The sequence below is a fragment of the Mesoplodon bidens genome (assembly GCF_964165515.1).
Source record: "Mesoplodon bidens genome assembly, chromosome: 16".
Lineage (NCBI taxonomy): Eukaryota > Metazoa > Chordata > Mammalia > Artiodactyla > Ziphiidae > Mesoplodon > Mesoplodon bidens.
This window is the reverse complement of record NC_138173.1, coordinates 13,059,133-13,081,349: the sequence shown is the minus strand read 5'-3', so window position 1 is coordinate 13,081,349 and position 22,217 is coordinate 13,059,133. Positions and strand designations below refer to the sequence as shown.

Below are 22,217 nucleotides of genomic sequence, written 5' to 3'. Positions count from 1 at the left end.
ATGGCTCTTTCTTTTTTTTATAAGGTTTTTTAAAATCAGTATTTTAAAACAGGAAAAGATCCTAGTCTAAGTTCCAGATTTTATGGATGAAACGAGAAACAAAATTGAGATCGAAAGTCAACAGTGGGAGAGGAGGAGCCAGAACCCAGGAATTTCTCTTAGTCTAGTTCTTTCTTCAAAAACCATTATCCTACAGCAAGGCAAGACATTCTTTACATGATCTAAACCTACATACTCTCTACGTGATTAACAAACAAAACATGGAAAATCACGGTTACATAAATTTTACTCTTTAAAATATTTTTTGAATAGTATTAAGATGTTTTTAAAAATCCATAACCTTACCAACGGACAATTTACAAATATTTATAGTACTTTCATATAGTCTTTGCATAACTTCGAAAAACTGTGATCACACTGTGTAAGTTTGCATTAAAAGTTTTAGACCCTGATTTCATTTAATGGTATGTCAAAACTTTAAATATTATCATCTTTAGAAATATTTTTTACATGTACAATATATAGGGACAACCACTATTTGACTGATGACTATTCAAACTGATTCTAACTTTTCATTATAAATCATACTAAAATGAACATCTTTGTTCTTTTCTGTGAAGGGTTATTTCATTTGCAGCAACTCCTAAGTGACATGAATTACTTTCATGTTTGATACATGTTGCCAAATTGCTTTCCAAAAGAGTTGCATAAATTTTAACACCAGTAACGCCCAAGGATGCCCATTTTACCTTACCCTTATTAGTCCTGGCGTATTTTATTTACTTTACATTTTTGTTAATTTGGCAGATTAAAAAACCTCTCATTTAAAACTTTCATTTGCTACTGGCATCAAGGTTGAACATTTTCCCATGTATCTGTTTACTAAGAGTATTTCTTCATGTCTCTTTTCCTTTCATCTACTAGGGTCCTAAATATCATTCTTTTCAAAAATCCATATGTATGAGCTTTTTTTTACAGACATTATTCCTTCTTATACTTTGTTACATGTTTTCCCAGCTTGTGGTTTCTCTTTTGACCGACTGCACAGATATAAAATTAAAATATCCTTTTACATTGTCCTAAGAGCAACCATGTCACAGACGTAAGAGTTAAATCTGTTCCCTTAACTGAGAATCCTCCTAGAGCATCAGAGAAAGAAAATTACTACTTTCCAGTAGTCACGTCTATTTTTCAAATGAAGATTTTTAGCTGTGGGACACTAATGTTTCAACTCATGACATTACCTTTTAAATCACAAAAACAGAACCATGACAAAATTAAAAGACATTATAAAGACAAAAACGTACATCTCTGATTTTCATGTATATATTTAACAATAGTATTAATCAATTTTAAATTATAAAGGTATTATATTTATATAACACTTGTAATTATACTTTTAATTGCTATATAATAATCCTGAGTTGTTATTGTAATTTACCTAACTTTCTAAAGTAAATGTTGAAAATATCTTCATAAGGCACAAGCTTACGATATTTATTACAATTAATTAAAAAAACAAGAATATCCTATTCTTTATTCTTTTCGGAAAACGTATTGATTATGTACATATAACTACAGCAATAAAAGTTAGTTGATACCAACCAGCACATGTGTATTGATTGCTCTACATCTCAAAACCTGACAATGCAGAGGAAGAGGTATGTAATATTCTGGTTGAAAAGGCCTCTCCTGCTGGCCAAAATTCAAAACAACAGTTGCAATGGTGATAATCATGATGAAGATATATTATGATCAAAAAGTAAAATGTAAAGTGAAGAAAGCAGAACACAAAACTTTATATATTGTATAATTAAAGTTAGGTAATTTAAAAAATTTCCACATATTAGAGAAGATTAGAAAGAAAATCACTAAAACGTTAAAAATTACTAGGTCTGTTTGCTGATAATATGGGTAATACTTCTAAATTATTTTCAAATTTTTCTTTAATTAACATGTATTACTTTTTATTATAAAAAGTACTCATATTATCAATTTTATAAGAAATAGTGATAAGTAAGAGGTATACACATTTGTTTTTATGTACTCTACAGAGTAGAAATCTACAATGGATGAAATTACTTTGTTTTAAGTAAATGTGGTCCTAAAGTTGCCAATAATTTCATCTCTGGGGAATGGTATTTTTTTCTGTTAAAAAATACAATTCCTCTTACTACCTTCTGAGTACTTCTTTCATCCTCATCTTCAGATGGATCTGACTGATGTTTTGGACTGTCCATTTGAAGGAATGCTCTGACATCTGGACTAAAAACAAAAATTAACTTTATTATGACTTTGCATTTCTACAGCTTTTCTCCTTTTTAACATGAAAATAAAAGTAACTATAGCAGCATTTACAGTAAGAAAGTCAAACAAAATCCATTAATAATCATTATTATAAAAGGAATAAGCAAATTAATTTTAAAAATAGGGAATCCAATAAACAAATGGGCAAAGGTATCAACAGTCGGTTCACAGAATAGAAAACCCAAATGGTAAGGAAATTTATGAAGATGCCTAACTTCACTAATAATCACAAAAAAACAAATTTAAACAACAATGAGAAATTACCTTATGTCCACTAGCCAGCAAAATTTAGAAAGACACATAATACCAAAAGTTGGTAGGGATACAGGGAAAGGAACACCCTCATGTATTGCTGGTGAGAATGTAAAAAGAGGCAACTTTTCTGAAAAGCAATTTGGCAATATTTGGTTAAACTGAGTATGCATTTTCCCTGAGGCCAGAAATTTCAGTTCTAAGAATAAACCACACACACAAAAAAATTATGTACAGGTTCAGTGAAAGACATGTAACTAGGATACTCATTGCAATATTCTCTATAGCTCTGAATCAGAAGCAAAACAGCCATCTACCACTACGGAAATGAGTAAGCAAGCTATGGTAACTGCCTGCAGAGAACAGCAGTCAGCGATCAGAAACAAGGAACCACAGCACAGCACCATTTACGTGTATATATTAAACACTCACAGACACAAAGCAACAGTCGATAAATAGATAACCAAAGACATATAACAAACATGTTGAAGTGGGCATCACCAGCGGGGATGAAGAAATGGGTATGAAGAGGAAAAAAATGGACTAAAATAAAAGAGGGACCTTGCATGGACTAATGACAATCCTGAGGAATGATTAATTAAATCTCTGTATCTGCAGTACCTCCTCCCAAATTGTTCTTTTTCTTTTTTAAAAGTTGAGATGTGTTAATCCCCAAATCCTTATTTATCCTTCCCCTGCCCCCTGCCCTGCTGCTATCCCCTTTGGTAACCATAAGTTTGTTTTCTATGTCTGTGAGTCTATTTCTGTTTTCCAAATAATTTTATTTGTATCACTTGTTTTTTAGATTCCACATATAAATTATATCATATGATATTTGTCTTTCTCAGTCTGACTTACTTCACTTAATATAATGTCTTAGGTCCATCCATGTTGCTGCAAGCGGCATTATTTCATTCTTTTTTATGGACGAATAATATTCTATTATATATACATCACATCTTCTTTATCCATTCATCTGTCCATGGACATTTAGGTTGCTTCCATGTCTTGGTATTGTAAATAGTGTCGCTATGAACACTGGGGTGCATGTATCTTTTCGAATTAGAGTATTCTCCAGATATATGCCCAGGATTGGGACTGCAAGATCATATGGTAGCTCTATTTTTAAGACACCTCCATACTGTTTAGGATTAACATATACACACCACTATATATAAAATAAACAAGGACCTACTGTATAGCACAAGGAACTATATAGTCAATATCTTGTAATAACCTATAATGGGAAAGAATCTGAAAAAGAATATATATGTATAAATGAAACATTTGCTGTATACCTGAAACTAATACAACAGTGTAAATTAACTATACTTCAATTTTAAAAAATGGTTAAAAAAACTTGAGATATAATTGACATATAACACTGTATCAGTTCCAGGTGTACGACATAATGCTTCTATACTTGTATACATTGCAAAACGATGACCACAATAAGTCTAGTTAACATCCATAACCACACAGTTACACATTTTTTGTGTGTGATGAGAACTTTTAATCTACTCTCTTAGCTACATTCAACTACGCTACCACAGTCCCCATGCTGCACGTTACATCTGATGACTTATTTATTTTATAACTGAAAGTTTATACCTTTTGACCACCTTCACCCATTTCGCCTACCCCCCACCTCTGGCAACCACCAATCTGTTCTTTGTATCAATGATTATGAATTTGGGTTTAAGATTTCACATATAAGTGAGTTCATGCAGTACTTGTCTTCCTCTGACTTATTTCACTTAGCATGATGCCGTCAATGTCCATCCACGTTGTCACAAATGGCAAGATTTCCAAAATTGTTCTTAATAATTAAATACAAATAATATACATTCATCGTTAGAAATTCAGGAAGATGAAAAATAGTTTTTAAAAAGGGGAGGGCGGCTGGTGGGAATGTAAAATGCTACAGCCAGTGTAGAAAACAGGTGGTTCTTTGAAAAGCTATACAGTTACTGTACGACCCAGCAATTCCACTTTTCAGTATATACCCAAAAGAAATAAAAACATATGTGCACACAAAAGCTCACACACACACACACGTTCATAGCAGCATTATTTATAATAGTCAAAAAGTGGATGAATGGACAAACAAAATGTGGCATATCCATATAATGGAATATTATTCAACTATGAAAACAAATGAAGTACTGATACATACTACAATATGAATGAACTTCAAAAACATTATGCTAAATGAACAAAGGAAGATTTAAAACTGTATGATTCCATTTGTATGAAATCCCCATAACAGGCAAATCCATAAAAATAGAAAGTAGATTAGTGGTTGCCAAGGGTTGGGGGAAAGGGGAAATTAGAAAATATAGTTTCTTTTTGGGTTGATGTTAATGTTAGCTTAGACTTGGGTGATAGAATAAGATAATGATGTGGTTGTACAGCATTGCAAGTATACTAAAAACCACTGAATTGTACACTTCAAAAATAGATAAAATGGTGAGTTTTATGCTATGTGCATTTTATTTCAAAAAAAAATTTAAAGGTGGGAATCTTCATTCTTAACACCCCTACTGCATTTATTTTTCCTCTGCACAGTTAAGATCATGCTATATTTTAAATATTTTATTTTACTGTTTTTCACCTAAAAATACAATGTATTCAATACATCAAAAGGACTTTGCCATGCTGTTAAAAATTCTTTGTTAGCAATCACTTTTGATAGATGTATGATGCTGTATTAGGACACACTAAAAGTTACTCAGTGGTTCTTTCACTTTAGGATATATATATATATAATATATATATTTTTTACATATATATAATATATATATATTATATATATATGGCTTCCAACTTTTGACTGTACAGCTTTCACTACTATAAATAATGCTGCAAGTGACAATCATTGTGCACAACACTGGAACTGCATTTACGATTTTCACTACAGATTTTTAAAAAGAAAAGTATTTGCTCTGAACTATAAACCATTTTTAGGCTTTAAGTAGTTTGTTAAGCTAATTTCCAGAGAGGTTGTACCAATTTCTACTCTCCTAGCAATACATGAACATCCTGAAGACTTTCTCCAGCCTTGATTAAATGTTAGTTTATATTAGCATCTCTCATAGTCTGGTAAGTGAAAAATAGTATTTTAAAGAGACGGAACTCAATTATATTAGTAATTAGTGAAATGCAAATTAAAGCAACAATAAGATACCACTACACACTCACCAGAATGGCTAAAATTGAAAAGACTAATGATACTAAGTGTTGGTGAGGTGACCCATGTGATCTCGTACACCAATGGTGGAAGTGGAAATTGGTACAATCACTTTGGAAACTATTTAGAATTATCCACTAAGATGAAACATATACATACTCTACAACCAAAAATTCTACTCAAAGATACATCAGAGGGCTTCCCTGGTGGTGCAGTGGTTGAGAGTCCGCCTGCCGATGCAGGGGACACGGGTTCGTGCCCCGGCCCAGGAAGATCCCACATGCCGCGGAGCAGCTGGGCCCGTGAGCCATGGCTGCTGAGCCTGCGCGTCCGGAGCCTGTGCTCCGCAATGGGAGAGGCCACAACAGTGAGAGGCCCGCGTACCGCAAAAAAAAAAAAAAAAAAAAAAGATACATCAGAAATGCTTGCACATGTGCAGCAAAAGATATGTTAATGTCAACATTACTCATTAGAGCCAGAAAACAGAAATAACTCAAATGTCGATCAGCACAATTGTGGTATATTCATGCAATGGGGTATTATACAGCAATGGAAATGAACAAACTGCATAGCTATATGCAATAACACTGGTGACTCTCAATTTTGAAAACAAGCCAGATACAGACCATGTAATATATGATTCTATTTATATAAAGTTCAGAAACAGGGCACATTAATCTATACTGCTAAAAATCAGGAGAGTAATGACCTTTGGGAAGGAACAGACATTGAGAAGAGGCATGTGAGGGGCTGCAGGGGTGCTGGCAATGTTCTATTCCTTGGCCTGGGGTGGAGAGGGGGGATACTCAGATGTATCCATTTTCTCATAATTCATTAAACTGTACAATCATGATTTGTGTTCTTTTCTATATGTGTTATAATGCAATGAAGCTAAAATAAGGTGTTTTTGCTCCATCTGCATTTCTTAAATAGTAAAGAAATGTTCAGCTTCCCTGGTAATTAATCAGCCATTTGCATCTCCTCTTTTGTAAACTGTTAATGTGTTTTGTCTTTTTTTTTTTTTTTTGGTGCCTTAAGTATGTATTATCTGCATGAGCTCTTTTATTAAGTATATTTATCTACTGTCCTTTGTCATGTGAAACTTTTTATATTTTTGGTTTTTAATTTCACTTGTAATTTTTGGAGGTCAAAAGTTTTTATTAATCAAATTTGTCATTATTTTACTTTGTAAAACATCATTCACTACCAATATCCTCAGAAAACCCTTTTCTATCCAAAGGTCCGAGAAATAATAATATTTTATTTGAGTTTTTAAATGATTTTAAATTCAATTTTAATAAGTTATCTTAAAAATAACCTTTTCTCTATTGAAGTAAAGCTATTTTTGAAGCGCATATCCCACACATAATAAGAATAGATACAGAGATGGTGTTCAAGATACACTTGCTGATTGGCTTCTCCTCTTACTCTCTTAAATCTGTACTATTTTATAAACAGTTTGATGTTCAAATGAAGAGTGTGAAAATTAACAAAGTTCCATTAACAGATGAGATCCAGAAAATGTGAAATGTCACTTTTTATTAAAAAGAAAATGTCAGTTAAACATTAAGTTGAAAAAAAAAACCTCTTGGCTATTTACCTTGGAGTGCTGAAAAATGTCCTCTACCTTAAACGGAATAGTGGTAGTTACAAGGTGCATACGTATGTAAAAATCTATTGGGTAGTATACTTAAAAATTGTGTATTTTATAGTATGATGTTAAAATAATCAAATTGGTTTTAGTTGAATTTCAATACCAAATATAACATCTTTATAATACTACACTTCTAGATCCAAAATGAATACTTAGAATTTAACATATACTGTCAGAGGTTCTGAGTAACACTGTTCAAAATACCAGGAGAAATAATAAACACCACCGCCATTTATTCCACACTTATTCTATGGGAGGCTCTGTCCAAGAATGAGACAAATTCAAGCTCTCAATGTACGAATTTCAAACAAGTCAGTAATATGCCAATTCGAAGTAATTTCAAGTGCATATAACAAGAGTTAAACATTAGAAGGGTAGATCTAAGCTGAAGATAACATAGAATTTGTCCTAGGGAAAAGACATAATGTTTAAAAAATAATTATACAAAGAGCCAAGTAATAACAGGCTCTTTGCTAAGGAACACACCAGACATAGGAACCCTGAATTCAAGGATCCTGCCCAATTCTGTGCTCCTCCACCACCTGCTGGGGGCTCTGAGTGGAAAGTCGGCTGCTCCCCTTTGCAGGGGCTAATCCCAGAGCTACAGCAGGTGCTGGACCTCCCCGTGACCCTCGTCCTATCTGTGAGCATCAGGGGAAATGAAACCCAGAGCACTGGGCAGAAGACCTTGGTCAGAGGAAGTCCAGCTCCAGTATTTTACTAATATAGTAAATTAAATTAAGTTAAAAAAGGTCAGAGCACCTGCTCAGAAGATAGAAGCCCTCTTTAAACTATAAAGAACTATAAAATGGTAATAACCGTTCTGAGGACAATTGCTAAAAATACAGTCCTTCAGTGTTGTGATTCTGAAAAGACTGTTAAAAGGTGTCATGTCTGCATCAATGTCCACAGGCAGCCTTTACATCTACCCAGACAGGTGAGCTGCAGAAACGCTCCCCGGATATTCTTCTTGGTCCTCTTTATTCTTCTTAGAATGTTAATACTTTATACATACTAAACAATATAAGTAACATACATGCACATAACAAATCACAATAAACATAATGAACACCAATGAACCAATTACCAGACTCAAAATGAAAATACATCTCAAACCATGGATCTACCTATACGTTCCTAGGTATTTCTGAGATGACCCACTCTTCTGCCTTCACAGGAGCTGCTGGCCTACCAGACACACACAGGGCTGGGAAAGCGCCCTCACATTAAGTGGATGCCTGGAAGGTTGTGCTGAGGAGGCCTGGAGGCCTTGTCTGGGACGAGAGAACGCTGACCCAGGTCACACAAGAAGTGGTTGCAAGTGTGCCTGGCCCTCGCCAACTCCTTCAGCTTCATCTCCTTGCCGTAAACTTACTCTGTGTTCCAGTCATCGTGAAATGTTAATATGGGAGCATCCTGAACAATTGCAGGCTCTTTGTAGACTCTGTTACAAGCACTGCTCCCTTGGCCTAGAATGCTCCCCCTAGCTTTCTTCTTGAAAGACTGCACATCCTTTAAGTTCCAGGAAGACTTCCTTGGCACCCACCCACCCCAAGGAGAGTTGGCCACGTTTTTCTCTGTTGTCTTCCAGATTTTTATCATAAAACTCTCTTTGCTTTAATTGCTTGTTTCTACACCTGTTTCTCCCACTTACCTGGAAGCCTATGCCTCTGGAAGGTAAGGATAACACTCATTTCTCTTTTTATTCCCAATGCACACAGAGGTACATACAAAATGCTTTCTCAATGCATGAATAAATATAACATTAAATAATTAGCAAAATGTTTTAACTGCAAATTCCTTTCAAGTTTAATCTACAAAAAAAATACAAGTACAATAGGAAGAAAGAAAATAACTAGGGCCTTGAGTTGATGGAGAGAAAAGAAGATTAAGAATACCAGAGGAAAGGGGTTTCCCTGGTGGCGCAGTGGTTGAGAGTCCGCCTGCTGATGCAGGGGACACAGGTTCGTGCCCCAGTCCGGGAAGATACCCCATGCCGCGGAGCGGCTGGGCCCGTGAGCCATGGCCACTGAGCCTGCGCATCCGGAGCCTGTGCTCCGCAACGGGAGAGGCCACAACAGTGAGAGGCCCGCATACCGCAAAAAAAAAAAAGAATACCAGAGGAAAAATTCTTGAGGAAGATTTCACAAAAATATACAGCATAATAATATTCCACAGAATGTATAAAACCTGTATCAGTAGCTTATTCAATAGTCTTAGGTTGGGTTTCAGTGCCTCCTTAGAACACAATGAAAATTACTTACTGGTTGTAAAGTTCTGGATGCCTAACTAAGTTCTGAATGAATTCATTCAGTCCCGCTCTTCTCTGTTTAATAAAATCTGTTAAGAGAGACAATACTATTATGATTATTTATATCAGACTGTAATTATCAATACAGTTACACAAGAATAGACAAGCACAAGATAGTGAATTTTGATCAAGAAGTTATTTCTTAATTTATGTTTCTTGATATACAATAAGGAATATATATATTCCTTATCCTTAAAAATATATATTTTTAAAATCTGTAAATACAATGATTATAAAATTAAAATACAGCAGGTAGGACTTCCTTGGTGGCGCAGTAGTTAAGAATCCTACTGCCAATGCAGGGGACATGGGTTCGAGCCCTGGTCCGGGAAGATCCCACATGCCACGGGGCAACTAAGCCCGTGCGTCACAACTACGGAGCCTACGCTCTAGGGCCTGCAAGCCACAACTACTGAGCCCGTGTGCCACAGCTACTGAAGCCTGTGCACACAGAGCCCATGCTCTGTAACAAGAGAAGCCATCATAATGAGAAGCCCGTGAACTGCAACAAAGAGTAGCCCCGGCTCACCGCAACTACACGCGCAGCAACGAAGACCCAACATAGCCAAAAATAAATAAATAAATATATTAAAAATAAATAAATAAATAAATAAATAAATGAAATAAAGCGGGTAACATATTCCCCAAAAGAAAATGCTCCAAAAAAATGCCTATTTTAGGTTCTAAACAGACTCACTACAAAACTTGGAGACACTTTGCTTTGTCCAACTCCTCGTGTACTACCAGGTAATGAATAAGAGTTAACACTAACACTGGTGGCTGAAAAATCATGCTAACTTAAAAACAAAAAACAAATGAAACCAAGAAATACTGAAATCCTTGCAACTGGAAATGGTGATTAACTGGTTGAGTATTACCAAAACTCTGCTGCTAAAAATAGGTTTTTATTTTGTATAAACTGATTTCTCTTCAAATAGCAGAAGTTAAAATTGAGAAATAAAAGTGATTTTCTATGTAAGTCATTGAAGGCTAGCATCATGCCTGTAAAAATTTTTTTTCTAACTTTAGCCCTTAACACAGTGTCTTATAATGTACTTAACTGATGTTTGTGAATGAATAAAAAAAATACCAAATGATTACACATTCTAGCATTCACAGTCTCCAAATTTCATATGCCCCATCCCTTATTTAACTCAATTGTTTTGTTACTTTGTAATTTTATTTTTCAGTAGTAAAGACAATCTTGTTTTGTTTTTAAAACTACCAAAAAAAACGTAATTTATATATTGATTCCAAGATCCTATCAGCAAAAGGTTTGATATTAAACTATTTAGAATACAGAAGTATAGCTAATTCTGTGTATACTCTACAGAAAGATCCTTAAATTCAAGAATGAAATTTTAACTTTGAAAAGTATAGGCAGAAATAACCCTTAAAATCTGCCTCAAGTATGTAAAACTTATCTTACAGAGGTTGGTAACCACCAACATAAAGTGGGAAAAAAAAGAAAAGAAAATGACACGCATGGACTTAGAAGCTGCAGCATAAGAACTCAGAAAGATGTATGGAAAAACTCTATATGGTAGCTGTCAAACACGAGGTTAAATTAAAAGGACAATTTCTTTCATGCTCTAACTGTCCCATCTTTGGCCAGTGAAAGCCCCATCAATTGGGCTCCTGTGTCCTTTTGATAAAACCTCAGTATTCTTGTATAGCTTCTTTGCTTTCAGGCAAGATACCCTAGGACCATCTTGTACATTTCTTGCCCAGCACCTGGAATTGCCACTTTTCCATGGAACTCTGTTTCCTTTAAGGGGGAAATGGTATTTAGAGATTACAACCTGGTTGCTAAGGGTGTTTGCTGCTACTTATTTGTTATTGTTTTCAGGCATTTCCAGTGGAGAGCGCTGGGAAATATGTATTGTTTTAGAAAGAGAAAAATAAATCATGATTTCATACTGTATTCCCAAGTTTAAAATTATAGCATTTTTTACTTAAAATCTTTGATTTTATACTTGTGTCTCTTTCCTCTTCTGCTTAAAATTTTGGTTCTCATGACATTAACATAATTACAAAATAACTATATTATCAATAAGGCTACTGAATGCAGGATAAAATTTCTTTGTATACTTTTTTTTTTTGCCATGAGGAATATAAAGCTGAGTTTCCATGTTTTAAAGTCATTTAAAGTAATTATTCTCCATGTGTTTCACCACCAATCAGAATACACTTATATTTTTTCCTTGTTTATTTTCAATTGTTAGAGACTTCAATATTGTTGCATTTGTTTTTGTTTTTAAATTGTTTAAAATATGCAAAGCTGTGCACAAGATTCATCCAGGGAGGTCTAACATCCACCTCTGTTGTCTCCAGTTGGCCTCTCCCTCCTTAAAGTCATCAGTTTTTAGTTTTTGGTTTATTCTTCCATTATTTCCTTTTGAATCTTCACATCCTTTCCTACACAAAAAATATACACTGTCCACATCCACACCTTGTTTTTTCCACTTAACCAGGTATTCTGGAGATCACTCCACAGTAATGCACAATGAGCTTTTTTGTTCCTTTTTACAGCTGTATCATATTCTAATACTGGAAGGATATTTCAGTTGTTTCCAGTTTTTGCTATGAAAAACAGCATCACAATAAACAGTCTTGTACATACATACATACATCATTTCCGATGCAGTTTATCTTTAGAATAGATCCCTAGAAATGTGATTTCTTGGTCAAAGGGAAATGCATATATAGTTTTGCTAAATATTATCAAATTTCATAAGGTTTGTATGACTTTGTATTCCCACCAGCAAAATATGAGACTGTCTGTTTAGCCAAAGCCTAATAAAATGAACATCCTACCAATCTTTGGTTTGTTGAGTATGACTTAGATTTGATCTCCCCAATGAAAGGCTTTCCAAAAATCTATAACATATAGTCTACTTCACTGTTGCCAAGTCATATACAACATGCTCAGGATTGATTTCAAAATGTTCTTCAATAAAAATCAATTTTTAGTATCAAATAATTAATCTACCAAACATAAATACCACAGGGCACTGTCTGGTATTTTGCCTTTACCCATGAAGTAGCAATGTTGCAGGTCTTCATCTCTTTGCCTTCTTCCCTGGATAAAATGATTCTGACTGTAGGGTGTAACTAAGGGCTCCACAGAACTCTAACCCAAGTTCAAGCCTCATGTTAATCACTAACATGTAGTTTGAGTCCTCTTAAATGTCTTTCTGTCACTTCAAATTAATTCTCTCATTCACCCAGGCCTGACACTTCAGTTATCTCTGATTCTCTTCTCTATGTGTCTCCTTTATCTAAGCAATCACCAAGATTTCTTACAGATTTTTCATTAAAAGATTTCCTACACGTGGCTCAATTTTCAGCCCCATTTCCACCTGAGTTGCAGCTCTCATCACCTAATTTGAGGACTACTGGAATATTCCCTTAACCAGCCTCCCAGTCTATCTCGTCTTCCCTCTGCTGTGCCTACTATACGTTATACACTGCTGGTTTCACATCATGTCGCCACTTTGCTCAAATATCTCTAAGGCCCCCATGTTGCCCTCCACGATGTTTTTCAACCTATGCTCCACAGACATACTTCACTGCTGCACCAACAAAGCAGCTCCGTTTTTATTTGTTCTACACATTACATTTTTCTGCATCAGATTTCACTAGGAAAAAAGTGTTCTACAGCTAAAAACAAAACAAGAGAACAAGAATACAAAAGCCACCGGCCTATAGAATCAATCCATGGAATGTATAATTGGCTTTGCTGTGCCAACTCAATTGTCTCTTTATTAATGGATTCATGTATTCAAGTAACATTTATTGAGAATCTAATATTTACTAGGCACTATAATTAAATAAAACAGATAAAGTATCTACCTTCATAAAATCTACAGCCCGATAAGACAAACTGGCAATAATAATAAAGTGTGCTAAATTCTCCCAAGAGAAAAAAAAACTACATAAAATAGGGGAAGTGAAAAAGAACAGGGGAAACGAGAACCCTCTCCAATCCTGAGGTTCAGAAAGTGTAAAAGAATAAAGAGTCTCCAGCTGAGAGGGTTACAGGGGATTCCAGCACCCTGGGGGGAAAACTCAGTTTTAATTAAAGCAGGAACGTGAAAGAAATAAGAAGACAGAGGATAAAGGAATTTGTTCATCGTGGGCAGAACTGCACAAGTACAGTGAAAAGATCTGGGAGGAAAAGGAATGGTATAAGGTTAGGTTGTAAAGAGGATGCAAGATAAGCCATTTCAGAGCTCCTACGTAAGGAATCACAGGTCTGATGGGTTACAAGGTTACAAGCAAATTAGTTGAGGAGGTAAGATGGTGGGGAGGGAGGAAACTCGATAGCATGTCAGGATCCACCTGTGGCATAAACAGATGACTTTACGCATAAAATTTCTGGTGGATAGAGACTTCTCTCTATAGGTCGCCATTTGTGTACTGGGTTAATTTCTTCTAGATTCTAGTAAAAAAAAAAAAAAGTTTGAAGTTGAGGCTTCAGACATATATACAGCCTCCAGATTTCTGAGATCCTATGTGTCATTAGGCTCCCCAAGGGTGAACAATAGGACATTTTCTTGGTATCCCATTCAGAGGCCTGCAGAGTGCCGTGTACAGAGTACACATTTAGTAAATGTTTCATGGTTAGAAAAGTACTGCCCATTATCCTTAATAATCAACAGATTTATCTGAAGCCAGACTGCTTGAATTTAACTTGCAAATCTGACTTTTACTAGCTGTATGCGACCCTGGGCAAATCATTCAACCTGTGCCTCAGTTTCCTTACCTATAAAATAGTGATGATAATAATACCCACCTCAAAGGGTTGTTGTGAGGACTGAATGAATTAAAACATATGAAGTGTTTAAAAACAACGGCTGGTACACAGTAAGCACCTTCCTGAGGCATTATTTTCATAGAGCATGAGATCCATTAGCTTTGTAACATTATACTACTATACACTGCAATGAATACGTTAACTACTTTTTCAAACTTCAACCATCACTTATGGCTGGTCTATGAAGTTACTGCTTACCTGGATCAAAATTATCACCAAATATTCTCTTGGCAGGAATCTTCAGGGCCATAGCAGGAAATTGTTTCCTTAACTAGAATTGAAAACATAACATTATATGAACTTAATTTTATAGGTCTTCCAGTTATACATGCACCAAAACAAAATATAATCTGATTTTCAAAAAAATCCGCTGTAAGATTTTTTTGAGTATATCACGATTAAATGTACAATATTAAACTATACCAATAAAATACCATTAGTCTGACTAATCCCATTTTGTCCCAATAAAACACTTAGTATCTTTGTGACCTGGAATAAGTTACTTAACATCTCTGTGCTTCAGTTTTCTTGTTGGAAAATGGGGATAATCTTCGCACTTACCTTAGTGATTTGTTGTGAGGCTTAAAGAATATCATTTACGTTAAGTGCTTAGACTAGAACCTGGAGTATAGGTTTTGAATATGTTACTCACCGTTTTGTTACCTCAGGAGATGTGATGTTTGTGTTCTCTCTAAGTGAACACACTGACAATTGTTTTCTGAGAAAGCTGATGAATTCTGCTTTCAATACCCTCTGCTCTAGCCTTCCTCCTATTAATAATTATTTCTCAGATTTGCTTATACCCGAGAAAGAACAACTTCGTCCTGAAGAAATTAAATTTGGGGCAGTAAAGCCATAAAAATGGGTAAATGCTTATTTTTACTGTAAGCTTGATGTCAAAAAACCACACATACACAGTCTTACAAATCCTTGCATTCCTCTAGTAAATTTAGATGTTTTAGAAACAACAATCAAACGTACACTATGTATACACAAACACACACACACTACATATATACCTCCACTGAGAGGAAATACAAATAGGAGAATGTATTAATCACTCTACACCATGAGCATGCTATCAGCAAAATTCAGAATGAAAAATGTGTAGACAGATGACCCTGTTTCTTTCAACAAAAAAATTGTAAAAAAAAAAAAAAAAAAAGGAAAGAGAGGTGGAGGGGAAAACTTAGTGATTAAAAGACAGGTCATAAAATCAACTATATTTCAACAAAAATTTTTTTAAAAAGTTAAACTAAAAAATAAACTTTTAACAATTTGTTAAAAAAAAGACACTTCATAGACTTATCAACCAGTTTATATGACATTAAGTATTTGACATTAAGGCATTATTGTTAATTATTTTTAGATGTGATAATGATATTGTATGTATATTTTTAAAAGAATCTTTATCTTTTTAAAGATGTATACAGAAATATTTACAAATGGAAAGACATGATATCTGAAATTTGCTTCATAATTACAGTGGGCTGGCTAGGGATAGAGATGAAACAAGAATGGCTGTGTATGGTAATTGCTGGAGATGGATGGCACATTACATTATTTTCTCTATTTATACTAGTCTCTCTACTTCTGTATGTGTTCAACAAGCTTTCAATAAAAAGCTTCCAAATGTAAACTACAGTCATAAATACACATTTAAACTGACAGTTGACATTTTACAGATTGGAAATTTCACATAGGGAAAGAATTTATGCTTTCAAACTTGGAGAAATCCAGTCCAGGTTTAGCTTCACTTCTGTAGTTTCAAAGAACACAACTGATACCATTCCCCTGTTTTTTTCTTAGCTCCTCACCACAAAAGGCAGAATTGGAAGGAGTTATATAAAGAGAGGAAGATACAGAAAATGGGAAAGTAAGAAAAAGATGAAAAAAGGAAGAGAAGTACAGGAAAAATGAGGGAGATGGATGGTAAAGACTCAACTAACATTAGGGAGAATTTTCTGCAAAAAGCTTAACATGGGTTGCTTGACGGAAAGAGAATCAAAGTGATCATGTGGGAGGAGTACCCCCAAATACACTTTCTTACTTTACCTTTATAACTAAAATTAACAAATATCAAATATTAACACCTAACTTTCATGACTTAAGGAAACACAGGAAGTTGTGCAGCTAGACAATAGTTGATTCATTCTGGCCCATTTAGGAAGTAATTTGCCTCTTAACTGAGATATGCTTACCTTCCCCCATATTTAAAATATGTTACAAATGATAACCTATAGACATATATCCATCTAACACTATTTTTAAAATCAAGAGACAGGGATAAGAAAACTGAAAAAGTTAACTTTTAAAATATGAAACAGCTTTTTCTGGAGAATGCCTAATAATCTACCATTTTTTTTTTTTTTTTTTCTTTTGCGGTACGCGGGCTTCTCACTGTTGTGGCCTCTCCCGTTGCGGCGCACAGGCTCCGGACGCGCAGGCTCAGCGGCCATGGCTCACGGGCGCAGCCGCTCCGCGGCATGTGGGATCCTCTCAAACTGGGGCACGAACCCGTGTCCCCTGCATCGGCAGGCGGACTCTCAACCACTTGCGCCACCAGGGAAGCCCTACCATTTTTACAATAACAACATGAGGAGATTTCTATTTAGTTAGAGCAGAAGAAATTTAAATTTGTGATTTGAGGCCCAATTGCTTTTTTTTCTTAACTGAAGCAAAGCTTGGAACCCAGAGCTGTCTCAATAACCTGGGGTATCTAATGACCAACACAGGCAGTGTCCTCTGGCCTCCTACGTATGCATAACCTTAAAGGCAATGCTCTCCACAAACACTGGTCCCTGTGTAAGATCTGGCCTCATGTGTTACAGTGACCATGGTGCTCTAGCTTCCTACAGTAGAAACTGTAACTGTAAACACTGGATGAAAAATAATATCTGAATGATGAATATATAAAACAGGTTTTAGTTATTTAAATAACTAACGATCTCAGGTAACTGTCAGGCTTTTGAAAGTCAACATTCATTTCAGCTGTGTTAGCTACTTAAAATCTGGAACCTTAGACTAATTTCTAACAGAGAATGAAACCATGGAAGGTAGGTAGGCTTAGACCAGACTTTCAGACCTAAAGCTTATAGTTGGGCAATTTAACCACAAATAGCATGATGATTAACAATTATTAGAAAGGTAGGTAGAAAGGATTTATTTCTAATCTCCTATGACATTGAAAAGTAATTTTAAGCTGTACATTTAGTTTTCATATCTTCAACAGTTTATCTGCAACTTCTCAACAGTCCTCTCTCCACCCTTTTTGGTACGAATTCCAAAGTCAGGATGTTTTGAAGAACCTCTTACCCTTTTCTGCTTATCTGGTATATATGTTATTTAATTATCAAATAAATCTCATTTTCCAGTTTTCTCAGGTGTTTCGTTTTAAATAAAAATCTTGTAGACTGTTACTTACAGTGTTATAAAGCTTATCGAACTCCGCATATCTTCTGAAGACAAACCACTCACTCCTGCCCACTGAAACCAGAACTTTATAAACCTGTGGAAATAAAAAAATAAAATTTGACCACAAAAAAACCCACATTAGCTATTTACATATGCAAATAACCTGTTTTCATACTCATGAAACTGATATTAGACATTACTATTTGTTTTGGGTTTTTTTTGCGGTACGCGGGCCTCTCACTGTTGTGGCCTCTCCCGTTGCGGAGCACAGGCTCCAGACCCGCAGGCTCAGCGGCCATGGCTCACGAGCCCAGCCGCTCCACGGCATGTGGGATCTTCCTGGACCGGGGCACAAACCCGTGTCCCCTGCATTGGCAGGCGGACTCTCAACCACTGCGCCACCAGGGAAGCCCCAGACATTACTATTTATACATGATTCTCCAAGATACAGAAGTATACCAACTGAAACACTTATTTTATCTTGTTGAAAAGTATTTTATTTTTTAAATGTTATGAAATATTTCCATAGTTTTCAGAGAATAACACAATGAATACCCATGTACTCATTATTTAGGTACTCTGAATTCTAACATTTGGCCATTCTTGTTTCAGATTTTCTTCCCCAAAAATAAAACATGATAGTTTCAACGGATGCCATTCTGCTCTCTTCTTCCCCAGCAGTAACCACTACCACGAAATGATAAAGTATTTTCAAAAGGAATGCCTGGAACACAGTAAACACTAAATTATTAGTTCTCCTCCTTTCAGGGCATCTTTTACACAGTATTTTTCAAACTAAGAATTTATCCTCAGATATCCTACTACCATCTTAACCTGTGTTTAATATTTTCATATATACATAATTTCACATAACCATAGTCAACAACCCTCTGAGGTAATAAGCAGAATAAATATTACAACCCCCATTACAGATGAGGAAATGATGGCCCCCCAAAGTTAAGTAACTTGCCCAAGTTCACAGACTTGTGAGACTAAAATCTAAATCTTCTAACCCTCCATGCACTAGAACAAGTATCAAATCAACAGTTATAATACAGAATTAACTCTCATAATTCATCCCACAGATACTCTCAGAATATAATTCAACATACCAATGTACAGAAGACAATTTGGAACCCCAAAGATCTTTTATAATTTCTAAAGAGAAAAATAACAAGTATCCAGGTATATGAGGAGAGGTTCACTGATGTATGGCTGGGGTTATCAATCTCACTATTTTACAGTGAAGATTAGGGGAAAGAGATATTTACAATACAATTGTCCATAGTCTGGTAGATAACAGAGTAAACCAGGCTTATTTTAGAAGACGGGCATACAAATATGTATAAACTATCCTTTCCCACAAAAGACTGGAAAGCTACACTCCACCAGTTCATAGTTAGATAATACTGTGAAGGAAGATCTCCCCGATACTGCATATGATTATAATGTAGGAATTCTGCAGTATTGTTGAAGATATGGTCACATTAACAGGGCCCTAGTACGAGGGGCCCCAGAATGTAAAGCCATATCCCCCTGTGAGAAAGGGATCAGGTCTCACCTGGAAAGTGAAGCAAAGTCATTGTATCAGTTACCTGGATAAGTGATGAATCACTTAAGTAGAGAGAAAAAGAGCATCCAGGCACCCTACGTGAGCTACAGGGGTAAGAGGATTTTCTGGTGTTAACTCAGAGGACATCAAGTTGTCCTAAAGGAAGCTACTGGGTGTAAGATATCAGAATCCTTTATAAGATGACACTGCTCCCATGGGAGAGAGTGCAGAAGTAGAGGAAACAGAACCTAGTCTGGGTGCTGACAAAAGTTGAGCCATGTTTTTAGGAGGAGAGGACAGATTTATCTCCTACAGCATTCAGGATCAGATAGGCCTGGAAGCAGGCCTGCTACCAAAGGATCAGATACTTAGGTTTATATGATTACAAGATCCTTGAACAAACAGCACTGTTTGTGCTGACTTCCCAGTGGGATAAGGTGGCTTCCCACAGATACTCAAGTACAGCCAAGATGAGAACCTAAACCTAGGTTCCAGGCCGAAGCAGTTCTGCTGCAACTCTATTTACAGGAGCTTAAGATAAAGCCCTGTGAGGTTATTAATTAGCAGGATGATTTATGAACAAGGGCTTATTAAGTAAGTTCTAATAAAATACCAACAGGCAAAAACAAAACCTCTTCAGATTTTAAAAAAACACTCTCATTTGCAAAACATGCACAAAATTTCACAGAAACAGTACAATAATAACAGTACAATAAATCTTACTAAGTTTTTAAAAAACTATTTCCTTATTGCCTGTCTTGCCCCACCAGAATGTAAATTCTTTGAGAGCAAGGGCTGTATCATTCTTGCTACCCACTGTATTCCCAGTGCCTAGAACAGCCCTGGCATAAGACAGAAACTCAAGGACAATTTGTTGAGTGGATAAATGAAAGTATAATTTAGACTTGGTTTAAGTCAAGACATCCTAGAACACAGTGCATTTCTCTGTAAAGTCGTTTAAAAGACACACGAAAACTAGAGTATAAAAACATTATTGAGGGGCTTCCCTGGGCGCAGTGGTTGAGAGTCCGCCTGCCAATGCAGGGGACATAGGTTCATGCCCCGGTCCGGGAGGATCCCGCATGCCACGGAGCGGCTGGGCCCGTGAGCCATGGCCGCTGAGTCTGCGTGTCCAGAGCCTGTGCTCCGCAACGGGAGAGGCCACAACAGTGAGAGGCCTGCGTACCGCAAAAAAAAAATAAAAATAAAAAAATTATTGAATAGTTAACGCAGTGTCTATTTTTGTTCCCCAATAGTACACAGACATGCTGAAGCTGGACAGAGTCTGTGCTGGGTGGGGTCGGGTCTATCTGCGTTGAGTAGAACCAAGTTTCCTGAGGACCGGGGACTGTACTGCAGTGATCGGCAACTAACATGTGAACTTAATCCTACTTTTCATTCAACTTCAATTCAACAAATGCTTACTGAACGTCCATGTCTGTTCTAGGTACTGGTGAAACAATAGTGAGGGAAGTTCTTGCTTCAAAGAACAAATTCAGGGAAAGCACACACAAATAAACCCAAAGTATGTCAGGTGGTGATAACTGCTATTAAAAAACTACATAGGGGGGCTTCCCTGGTGGCGCAGTGGTTGAGAGTCCGCCTGCTGATGCAGGGGACACGGGTTCGTGCCCCGGTCTGGGAAGATCCCACATGCCGTGGAGCGGCTGGGCCCGTGAGCCATGGCCGCTGAGCCTGCGTGTCCGGAGCCTGTGCTTCACAACGGGAGAGGTCACAACAGTGGGAGGCCCACGTACCACAAAACTACATAGGGTAAGCAGGACACAGTGTGAAAGGGGCAGAGTGTGAAGATGCTATTTTATACAGGGTGGTCAAAAAAACCCTAACAACAAGGCAACATCTGAGCATCTGAAGGAAGTGAACAAGGGGACCTGGATAGAGCCTTGGAGAACTCAGGGGACACCTCTGGGGACAGGTGGTAAGAGTGACGCTATAGGCCTCCTCGACCTTTTCACAGAAGACATGGAAATACCTCTACCACGAAAAACAAAAGGACACCTGAGATAACCCACCGCCTGTATCTGCTATGTATGAACTTCCATCAAACTTGGCAGGAGGTTATGCCCTTGAAGGAGGGAATGGTCCAAAGGTAAAAGTAAGGAGAGGGAAGGAAGGAAAACTTCACACACTCCGTTATCTTATGCTAAATATACCGACCTCTTGTTTACCATCAATATGATGTTTCTAAAACTGTCTTATACGAATGTGGAAGAAATGCTGAAGATATTGCTGCAACATCTGAGGAGAGGCAAATGGCCAGACACAACACTGCAATCTCTCTGCTCTGGGCTTCTATGCAGGGTGTGGAGGTATGCTTATGAAGGAAGGGAGAGGGCTTCCCTGGTGGCGCAGTGGTTGAGAGTCCGCCTGCCGATGCAGGGGACGCGGGTTCATGCCCCGGTCCGGGAAGATCCCACATGCCACGGAGCGGCTGGGCCCGTGAGCCATGGCCGCTGAGCCTGCGCGTCCGGAGCCTGTGCTCCACAACGGGAGAGGCCACAGCAGTGAGAGGCCCGCGTACCACAAAAAAAAAAAGAAAGGAAGGGAGAACAGAAGACAGAAGGGCTGTTTCCAGCTCCTTGTCTGAGGCTCTGGGAGAAAACAACCATTGGGGGGCCGCACCCCACCTAGTTGAGAAGGCAGAGTGGGGTGGCCCAAGGGTTTAGTTTAACTCCTCAGCTTTCCTCAACTCCCAAG

General features: G+C 36.8%; 1 protein-coding gene across 23 annotated transcripts in view; it reads right to left on the bottom strand.

The window, feature by feature from the left end:
• The window catches only part of LOC308629949 (serine/threonine-protein kinase Sgk3), a 111,620-nt gene that overhangs the window by 27,384 nt on the left and 62,019 nt on the right, over positions 1–22,217 (bottom strand). For 21 of the 23 annotated variants that reach the window (XM_081258338.1, XM_081258323.1, XM_081258333.1 and 18 more), the window contains 5 exons: positions 17,958–18,041; positions 14,732–14,804; positions 9,668–9,743; positions 2,178–2,265; positions 1,606–1,692 (listed from right to left, as the gene is read on the bottom strand). In XM_081258338.1, the coding sequence (XP_081114464.1) occupies positions 1,606–1,692; positions 2,178–2,265; positions 9,668–9,743; positions 14,732–14,804; positions 17,958–18,041 (408 nt within the window). The remainder of the gene's footprint in view (positions 1–1,605; positions 1,693–2,177; positions 2,266–9,667; positions 9,744–14,731; positions 14,805–17,957; positions 18,042–22,217) is intronic. The other 2 variants (XM_081258332.1, XM_081258334.1) reach the window with 2 other exon arrangements.